The sequence below is a fragment of the Ostrinia furnacalis genome, unplaced genomic scaffold (assembly GCF_004193835.3).
Source record: "Ostrinia furnacalis isolate ACB-3 unplaced genomic scaffold, ASM419383v2 OfSCF2617, whole genome shotgun sequence".
Taxonomy (NCBI): Eukaryota; Metazoa; Arthropoda; class Insecta; order Lepidoptera; family Crambidae; genus Ostrinia; species Ostrinia furnacalis.
Genome location: NW_021132856.1, coordinates 184,609 through 195,838, shown reverse-complemented (window position 1 = coordinate 195,838; position 11,230 = coordinate 184,609). Strand labels below are relative to the sequence as shown.

General features: G+C 34.6%; 1 protein-coding gene across 1 annotated transcript in view; it reads right to left on the bottom strand.

Annotated features, from left to right (window-relative positions):
- Positions 1–837: 837 nt before the first annotated feature.
- Positions 838–11,230, bottom strand: part of LOC114356066 (homeobox protein BarH-like 1b) — a 96,884-nt gene continuing 86,491 nt past the window's right edge. The window contains exon 2 of the mRNA XM_028309156.1: positions 838–2,429. Within this exon, the coding sequence (XP_028164957.1) occupies positions 2,038–2,429 (392 nt within the window). The 3' untranslated portion in view covers positions 838–2,037. The remainder of the gene's footprint in view (positions 2,430–11,230) is intronic.

Genomic DNA, 11,230 nt, shown 5'->3' with positions numbered 1-11,230 from the left:
TGGTCGGCTTTCAATTTGTTTGAGGAATTGAGGAGTCGGCCGATACCAAATCGGTGTAATGTGCGCACTTCTATACAAGTTCATACTGATTAACAGCCCGACTAAACTATAGGCCGACTAAGGGTGAGTTGCACCATGTAACTTTAACGGTAACTATAATGATAACCGGTGCTTTTTGTATGGAATTATACAGATTTTTGACGTTTGTTACAGTCAAAGAAGGTGGTGTAACTCAGCCTAAGTCTGTTTTGATAAACTAATTAGTTTATGGGGTGTCTTCTCTACATTTTGTTGCAAAATAGCTCTCATTGCAACTGGATAAGATTCAAAAATGTTTAACTTGATTGCTGACATCTGTACTTATTGATAGTGTTGCCAGTTGCTATTTGTCAAATCAGGATAGACGGTTGAAATTATTGGAAAAATTGGAACCAGGTTTCATGACAAGATATGAAAATGTTGAGGTAATTTTTTTGTCATGAAGCTTACAGATGAATTATTTAATTTTCATCCTTACTTACATTAAAGGAAAAAGAGGTTAGTTAAGAAATAGGGACGTCTTGCGCCATCCTGGCAACTCTACCTGGGGTTATGTAAAGAAGAGAATACACGATAATTTTCAGCGAGGAATAGAGCGGGAAGAAATATCACAGTAGAGGCAGAAAGGAAAAATACAGTTACACATTACAAAACCCTTTGGAATTAGGGAAAATTTTGGAAATACATAGTATTCTTAAACATTTGCTTCAAAGGGACTTTTTGTGTTGATTCTGTATGACCAACTTTTTACATGGTTTTCATAATGCATGATTTTTAGTTTACAAACTTAAAATAGCTATAGAGAAGTAGCTATTTATAAGTTAAGGGACAATTCATTATTTTAAATAGGTTAAAGATTATTAGTTTTTCAGTATTAATCCTTGATGTGATGTATAATATTAAGTTATATAAAATAAGTTCTACAGGTTTCCATTTAGGTACCTAGGAAGTGTACATAAAATATCAGAAAAACTTATGTATTTTGGACTGGGACATTATTATTTCTCTTTTCATTGTAGTATGATGAAAAATACTAGTTATTACAAAATGAGGTCTTTCTTCTTAAGTTAATCTTCTTTTTAACAATGAATAAGAATATAGAGGCATAAATTACTCCACTAATAAAAGTTACTTAAGTATGGAAATGTTCGGACCACTCAATAACTTCTATTAGCAAGGAGAATTCATTTACATTTATCAGCTTATTAAAACAATTATTATCATTAATTCATCGAAACAAACATAAATGCAAAAATACTATACATCATACAAGCACTGGTTAAGTACAAACCTCTCTTGATTACAGAGAACTGACATGAAAATATGCATTACCACTAACATCCATGTTCTATAATGCTGGTAATAATTAGTATAAATACTAATTTAAAATTAGTAATTACGCTTACTAATTATAAATTAGATTAGACGCCTCCTACGTCATTAGCTTTGATATCTCATTAACATTATATAACTATAATTAAAAGAGCTTTTAATACTAATAAAAATTATACAAGTATTATGTACAAGCGCGCTTGCTCAGTGTTACTGATGCACTAAAATCTATTATTGCACATTCTGTAAGGTTTACATTAGCTGTAGGTAATATTAGACTAATTTAATGTAATTTTGAACTTTATCATCCCTTTATCACCTTATAACAGTATCTTGGAAACATAATAAATAACTTTCAATACCACTTTTAAGTGCATCAGTAATATCGTCCAGACGCAATAAATAATTTAGGAATATCTCTATAAAATATTAAGTACTTAAATAATAAAATCAACTATCACATTTATTTCGAACGAAGCTTCTTCATTTTGTACAATTACTACTTCTGATCTATGTATATTTACAGTCGTTTAAATAGTGAAGTACGCAATACTAGATTAGTGAAGGTAAAACATCTAACGTCACTATGAGTTCATTTGAGTCGACTGAATCGATTTAGTAATCGAATCGTTTGTAGACTTCTGGCGCGATCGCGCGGGCCTCGTTTCATTTAGACGCGTTCACGACAAGATTTGTCGCCGCCTCCTCACTAGCTCCTATGCTCATAGCTTTCTTCTTTAATATCCCCAAATCTGTCACGTTTTCCAGGAAGCTCTTATGTGCTGACAAGACCTTAGCACTCTCAACGTCTTTCTTCAACTCTTCCATGTCCCTTTTCAACTTTGCTCGCCTGTTTTGGAACCATGTGATGACTTGAGCGTTGGAGAGCCCCAAAGAACTCGCGATCTCGTCTCGATCGGCTGGAGACAGGTACTTTTGGTAGAGAAACCGTTTCTCCAGCTCGAAGATCTGGTGGTTTGTGAAGGCCGTTCTGGATTTTCGCTTCTTCTTCGGCTGCGGCCTTGAGTTGAAGAGGTTGAGGTGATTTGACTGACCATCTGGAACAAAGAGAGTGCGATTTAAATATATGGTCCGTTCAGTTGAAAAAGTCTCTTACTTAGACACTTAAGACTTTTCTCTTTCGGTAAGGAGACGATGTGCTACTCGTATATTGGCATTAAATTAAGCGACTGACCATTTTTTCCGGAATGCTAAAATTCTGGGAGGAAATTCTTGGAAAAAACAAAATAAATAAATAATAATTTTATTGTTTTTTCTCGAATATATTTTTACGCCCCTGATAGACGCCATTATAAGGCTAATTTAGTTAGTTAGGCTATAGTGATGTGACACAAGACATAATCGACAAAGTTCTTTGTTACGTCGTTCCGTTTCACACAACAATAACAATCTCATTATGGGTGAAGGTATCACAGATAACGTGAAGCAACTCCCAACTCCTTGATAATGCTGACTCTTTATCAGACACTAAAACAGTGTCTATGACACCGCCATAAAAGGCCCGCACCGCTAAAATGTTGCCAGTCGTAAAGAGCAATAAAACACACCCTGGAATCGTTATTTTTTAACGAGCACACAATTATATACGGGCCGTTTCGAAAGCGTTTTAAAGAAAGGAAATTATCAGTGTCAACTTTGTAAAGGATGTTTTTGTTTATTTGCTCAGCAAAAAAAAAATTGACATGTAAAAGTACCTTATGAGCGACTCTACGATTTTTATTGGTCCTCTTAATTTTTTTAAGAACGTTCAGTAGGAATTAAGATTTTTATCTAATTTTTACGGCCAAATTTTTTAAAGGTCACTTCTGAAGTCTCTTCTAATTGGGTCCATTCGATTAAGCAGTATTAATCGTAAGTAATTTAAAGTAGGTAGATTCAGGAAAAAAAACAATCAAGTAGGTTTCTTGGCGTTTGTGTATGAAGCACATAAACCCCTAACGGCTTTATCATCCTGCTTCGCTTAGGAAAACTTTGAATAACTGTTTATACACATTGATTGCAATTAACCAGTGTTGAATACATGTTATTATGTTTATTGCTAATTTGAAGTTTCTTTCGAAACGTCAATAAACGTAACGGAAATGGAGATACGAAAACAATGGCGGTATCTCTACATCCGGTTGCGTTCGCCCTATTTTCGCTATTTGCATATTTCCCTACTTTTAAAATGTTTTAAGTAATTATTTTGAAATTAACTCGTTTATTTTTATGGCTGTGGCGCACTAAACGGCCTTTGTTAATTAGTTAAGCTTTTTTTTCACGTTTAATAAACAGATTACGTCAGTTCTGTTTACATTAGAGCTAACGTGACACGCTAGCGTTTAATGGCGCTAATTTATTATGTCATAGGCGTAATATTATGATGTATGTATCCTAACCTAAGTAGCTTTAAAGTATAAGGTTAATGATTGAATATTAAACCAAAAAGTTCACGAAGTAAATTGACCAACTTGGAATTGTTTATGGTCATAAAAGAGAGTACCTCCGTGGTCGTATGAGATCACACCTTCGATGCGCAAGAGTGCGCGGTCAACCGCAGGTATTAATAAAATATCGCATTAATACGGCGTCGTTAACGCAACTGCCTAGCATTGTCATCGCAACGCCTTTGCTTTACACACCACACACTAAAAACACAAATTAAAAAGTTTCCTTTGAAAGAACGCAAAAGGGTGAATTTCAACAAGTGCATATTTTTGCCTAATTTTGGTGGAAATTGTTATTTGTGTATTTTTATTCTTTAATTATAGATCAAATTTATTGGAAACTTATACTGTTTCTAAAATGATTAAGACATTAAATTTTGTCCAGTAGTTTTTTAGATTTTCCTTACACCAAAATTAAGAGAACACCAGAATTTATATTAAAGCACCAATATTAGAAAATATGCTGTCAGTCGGTCATATCTTAGTGCCAAGCTCAAGAAATGGTTTTAAATTTACCAGCACCGACTCCAAAAATATTAATCATGGTATATTGTCCTAATAAATAAATAACGACGTACTTATTTTCTACTTTTAAGTGATTGTTGGCGTCGGTTTTAATTTTTTTGTTAAAAAAAAACAACACATTTACGTTTTTGGCGGGAAGACGCAGAGGTCTTGCACCCGTCTGCCGTCACTGCTCGCGGGGGCGGTACTAAACCTAACGAATGATGGGAGTGTTTAAATCCTGTTTGATCTTTAAAGAAACTGACGAGCTATTTCATTATTGACACCAAAATCATAAATTTTTCGCGGACAAAACTTAAGGACGTGACTTAATCACAGTTATTTGGGAAACTTGCTTAATTTGGTAATCTTAGATAATAGATAGATTGTATAATCCAAAAATATACTTTTTCCCTAAGTTCTGTTTTGATCTTCAGCTAAAAAAATACATATTGTAAGAAATTAAGGATGTGGACACTGCACCAAAATTAGAAACGCTTAGTTCAATTATTTTTTGTCGAATTTGTAAAAGAAAATACTCATTAATAATGTTGTCATCAAAATGGAACCTCTGTATATTTTCGTGTAAAAAAAAATCAAAGTTCTATGTCATAAAAAACATATGATTTTCAGCTACGCCGCTCAAAAAATGTGTTTGGGAAATTGACCCAAAAATCAAAATGGCCGCGCTTTTATTACGCGCCAAATTCCATTCGGTCACCGTCACGTCCAATTCAAGAATTACAAAAGCCAATTCATTTATAAAATACATGTAAAATACCGACGGCAAAACGGCACATCTGTATTAATCATGGCCTAATCGCATCCTTAGCGAATCCGACCTCAATTAGGAATGTATAAAACACGAAAAGTGCCAAAAAAGAGTCGGACCAAAAGACATCGTTAGGTTCGCCGCAAAAAATATCCAATTGGACTCGGTGATGCTTAATGTTGAGGCACCTGACGAGAGCTGTGACATATCTCTTGTACTCGGAATTGCGGTTTGACGATTTCCTCCTCCGAGTATTAATCAAAGAGTTGAACGTGTCTTCAATTCGATTTAATTAAGACCGATTCTGAAGGCATAAGGGCCTGTTTTGGTACTATAAAAGCATAAAACCCTTATAATGACACTTCGCTGTCGTCTGGCACGTATTTATTGTAGTCTATAAGTTTCCAATCTAAACGATAATCGTTAAATCGTACGCCCACACTTTTTGCTGAGTGTAATTTAGTATGTACTGCAGCATTGTTTGTTAAATGTGTCAATTGAATGTTTTGATTTGCACGAACGTCTATAAAAAGCGATAGAATAGCTCTTGGGAGATGCACTAAAAGACGTTTTTGGGTTTGTCGTTTTGTACTGTCATGGGTGGTTTAATTAATTTCTCAATAGCATCACGTAGGGCTTCGTATGTGAGGAGCAAGCGTCTGACCTCCGCTTTGATTCGAACTTTTTGCCGCTGCGACGAGATCTCTTTAGGCTGTATCCATTACGGAGTTTGTTCTGAAGTTTAGTTTCTTCCTCTATGTACGGCAGGAAAGGGTGTTGATCTGCAGGATTAAAGTCGATTCTTGAGTTGGATGCAAGTTTAAATCGATGAAGTAGCAGACGTTAGCCGGTTGGTTACGCACGTCCGATGCAGTTTTCGGATGGTAAATTTATTACAGGTCGGAATTGAGAGGAATGTTAATTATTTACGGACTTCGGCGGATGTGAATTCGTAATACACGTTGATATTGTCGCGGGATCAAATCAGTTTTTTCAATGTTTCCTTGAGGGTAATATTAATAGGTAGCTTTGGGAATATTCATAGCATCTAGGTACTACGACTAACACATCCTAATTAGCGTATCTGCGAAGAATTTTTCACTAATGTTGGTAAATCATCCACCGCACGTTTTTGACGGATTGTATCGAACATAATACGCTTCTCCATCCATTTGTTCGATGACTAATAATTATTGAACTGATTGATAGTACCTATCATGCTTAATCATGGCAAAATATGATTAGATTTCCAAGAAGACAATGCTCGCACGCTATAGTTTGTTCGATTTGGCGCTCATCAAACTGGTCATGCAATACATATAAATGTATTATAAGATTCTTCTTATCAGCAGTAAATCAACCAAGACCTTCTAAATGCAATTGAACCATTCGTTTCACATGCGCGCAAAACAACCTACCCCACTCGTGACACCCGAACAATGGTCTCAACACCGCGCTAACAACCACAAATTGAATGTTCAGTTACAGTTTTTTCCATCGCACACCTTGTTATGCGGATCCCAGATCTGGAATTTGTTGAAAAACGTTTTTCTTCCAATCCTGGGTCCATTGTGCCGAGAGCACCGTAGCAAACCGGGACTACGTGTGGCTGTGTTTAGTTTTTACCCGACTGCACCAGGAGGGTTTTTAGTTGATTGATTGCGAAGGGATCAAGCATGGCCATTCGATTTAGCTTTGCCTAATCTCGTGGTGAATGTGCGTTGCAAGTTAAAATAGGTCTTTGAATAAGGTAAAATGAAGCGAAGATTGCGGTTTTTTGTGGCTAGATATCAATAATTAGTACAAAGTTTTTTTATCGACATGGGCGCGGATTATAAATAGGTACTAGGTTAATTACCCATTAAGTACTAGTAGGGTGTGTTTTAAGGTATTGGGTACTTAATTTCCTAGAATATGTACTGCAAGTCTCTGCCCTGAATGGGGCGTGTAATTTTTTTGCACAGCTAGTACCTAATATACAATTAAACATAGAACTTTAAACTTATCGACGTACGAGATTATTGTACTGATAATATTGTAAGTACATATTTAAGGGTTATTATTCTATAACTTTAAAATTAAAAGAAATAATACTCGCCCTTTAAAAGCCCATAAGTGCTCTTCCATTGTTTTTAAAACTCAAATAACATACTCAGAATTTTATTTACTATTTTTTAAATTGCTGATTCAGCCAAGATATCGTAGTTAACCCTTAAGAAAGCCTTCGATGTTATCAAACGTTGCAATACGATGCAATCATAGAAACCGCCCGTAATGACGGTGTTTGGTGTAACCCGACCAAATTAGAAATACAGTTGATTGCTTGCATACGAATGAGCTGGTTGATAATAATGGCGGTCATTTTTATTGTTTTACCGACACATTTGGTAAAATCTATTTGGTAGATTACAGGTTACGATTGAAGTATGATGTCAATTAATTATAACGGACTTCAGATAGTAGTAAACTTCAAGTTTTAAAATGCTGCTTTTCATTAATTTTCCCTATTTTTGGACTGAAAAGTTATGCTTTGGTTCCTTTAGTTAACAAAGGGTTAAATGATTAGTAACATGAGCCACAAGGAATTATCAATTAATATAATCGTAGACGTTTTTCGTGATTGAATAAATTTTAATTTTATTTACTTAAAATACTGGCTTTACATATCTCCGAATTTGTCATCTAATTCAAACTAATCGACTTAAATTTATTCTTGATTTTATGTCATAATACCGGATTTAGATCAAGATATAATGATCTCACTATTAATATAAATTATTGTATTTGGTTCGTAATTTTATAACACTGCTAATGTATTAAATTAGCTCTATTAAAAACTTATGAATAAAGTTTTATCTATCGTCTGATAAACCTTTAATAACCCTGTTTTAAGGTGTGTTTTATTTAAAGATACAATTTTTATTTATTTATTAAATTGTTATAGGTAGGTATTCATCACTATCACCTAGTAATAATCTGGCTCTATGTGAAGTAATATAATCCTGTAAACACAGTCATCAAATTGTAGTAAAATCTGCTCTAAAATGTTTTAAATTAGTTCTTGTACCTTTATTTAGGTATTACACCTGGCCTTTTAAATTTGTACAGTGTTAAGTGTATGTAAGTTTGAAATAAATAAATACACCAAGAAAATTCAACTGTAAGACATTGTGAACCAATCGAAACATTAAATTTTTTAAATAAATTTATGAGTGTTGTTTCTTTTATCCAGTTTTACAATAACGTATGTGCTTGCTTTATGTGATGTTTCTGAGGTGAACAAAGTGTTATTTTACAGTTTTAAGAACTCTTTGCAATACAATATGGCGGTAGGCACCATATGGGTAATTAGTCTGCTGATTACCCTCCATTTTGTGAGAGGAAGGCTCTGGTATAGCAACGCCTGCTTTTAGCACTTGCATTGTTATGTACCCTTAAGAGATACTTAATTTTTTACCTCATTTTAAATGGAAACGGCAAATGAACGTTGTACTTACCTAAGTACAAAGATTTATGTCTTTCAGTTTTATGGCGTTTACAAAAATAATAATGAAATAAAGTAGGTAATTAAGGTATGTACTAAAACTAGTCCAGGTGCACAAATTAAAAATATGTGAGCTTAAAAAAAGTAAAGTGGTTGGTCCAGTTGGAACGAAGATAATTAATTAAGTACATAATAAGTAGTTAAGTTTTTTCACTGAGTAAGGGAAAATAGATGCAATTTTGCAGACTAATTTATTACATAATTAGGGACTAGGGACCTAAGGGTATGTACCTAAGGGAAAATGATTCGTACTTATTAATACTAGCGACCCGCTCCGGCTTTGCACGGGTGCAAAGTATACAATATAATAAACCTTTCTCTTGAATCATTCTATGTATAAAAAACCGAATCAAAATCCGTTGCGTAGTTTTCAAGATCTAAGCATACAAGGGACAGATAGCGGAAAGCGACTTTGTTTTATACTATTTTATCGTAATGACGAGCACATAAATACATATTTTTAATTTATGACCTAAGCTCAGCTTATAATAAAGCACAAAACTTTGTAGCTTGTAGCAATACTAATACAACAGAAAGCTCCCAATATTGTCAACTTAACCTTTTGCTGACAGTTACAAAGAATCACATTTAAATTAGCATCGTTCCCAAAACACGATTCCGTTTATTAATAAATCACGTTAAAAAAACTCATTAAAGCACTCGTAAGAATATTCGTCATATAATTAAAGAAGCTTTTGTCATCGGCCACATATATCTAGTCTGTAAGTGTGACAGACAGACAGACGGTATCAAAACACCGACGGGCTTCACGGCCGAACGGGAGGATTTAGGGCATGGAGCATTTGCTCTCAGTTAGGGTTGTCAATACGTATGAACTACAAAGTTATCGGGTAGTAAAACATATGTTTTTTAAACTTCCCATAATCTTATTTCGTGTGTGGTTTCCTTTTGACCTAATACTAGGCTACCTGATATTTCAATCCATAAGAAATAATTTTCTCAATGTAGGTTTTTACTTGAGATCAGTTTTTTAGACCTAGTTAGTAAAACACGTAATATTATCCTAAGAAAGTAATTTTTTCTGTTACGTTTCTATGCCTTACTGGAACTTAGGAGAAAGATTATGGTCTAAGTTTTATCGCAAAAATATTTTTGAGAGTGAAATATGATTAGAAAGTTTGTATAGAGAACCAATTAAAAATATTTTTGTAACCAACCAAGATCAAGTGACTTAATCGCTTAAAGTGACCGACTGGTGCGAGGGGTAAACTGTGAGCTCAAGTAAATAAAGGGTTTGTTTATATTATACTAGCGGCCGCCCGCGACTTCGTACGCGTGGATACCGTTTTACCCCCTTAGGAGTGGAGTTTCGTAAAATCCTTTCTTAGCGGATGCCTACGTAATAACATTTGCCTGCATGCCAAATTTCAGCCCGATCCGTCCAGTGGTTTGGGCTGTGCGTTGATAGATCACTCAGTCAGTCACCACGAAAAGAACGCATTTTACGAGGTGCTCATTCTGCGTCAGTCTTTGAAAACTAAAAGAGTCAGCCCTAGCTCCATTGAAACAGCTTTGTTGCGCCGCCCGAAGATGGCCCGTGACGCGCGACTGTTTTGGCTTCTTAATTGGGGATAAGTATCCGGCTAAAGGCGTTTTTATAACTGCTTTAGATGTGAAAGAAGATGTACAACTTGAAGGATTTTATTTATTGGGAAATAGTGTTCTGCCCTAACCGAAGTCTAAAGTTGTCCACTGAACGATTTAGATAGGAATTTTCAGTGGTAGATAACATAATAACTAAATAGCTTATAAATATTTATTTGAAAGATCTTTGATTGGTTGGATTTCGATTCCTATTGTAGATTTTATTTTCTAGAATAGACTCACATTTAATTTTGAGTGTTTTCAACAGGATGGCGCTTTCAGGAATGTTCACAGGTGTAATTTAATTAGGTGTGTAGCGTTCCTTAACGAAATAAGGATCTTTTAGTCACTGTTTACAGAAAGTACGAATTACTCTATAAGTACCTACCTAACTTCTACAAAAAATACTTACCTAAGTACTATCTCTAAAAGGCACGGGTAGCTTTGTAACGCCGCCCGGCTTTCATCCGTGACTGTTTTGCCTTCTTAATTAGGGATAAGTATCCGGTTAAGGGACTTTTTTACGCCACAAACTTTCGAGTAGGCACTTTACAAGTAAACAAATAAGGACTGTTTGGTAAATACAGATAAGTCGCAAGGTTTGGATAGCTAATAGTTATGGAAGATTGTTACGAAAATGTTACATAATTTTGGTTTTGGGCAAATGAATTAACAGGTTTTGAGTGCTTTATTGATTTTTTTTTTGCGATTTGCATAAAAATATCAAAGCGATGATGATAAACATCTTCAAGTTACATTCAAAAGATCCTTACTTTTGTTTTGGAAGAAAAAAACTGATATGTAATGGATAATAGAAGACAAAAACCTAAAAAAGGTGTTAAAAGTTTTTGTGCACGTTTCAATTTTGAAACAGTTACCTATTTTGATTTATTGGTATCAAACGAAACCATTGAAGCTGCAAGAAGAAAAATGCGAGTACCGTTTTGTTACCAACAATCGCTCATCGATAATCGAGTTCTCATCGTT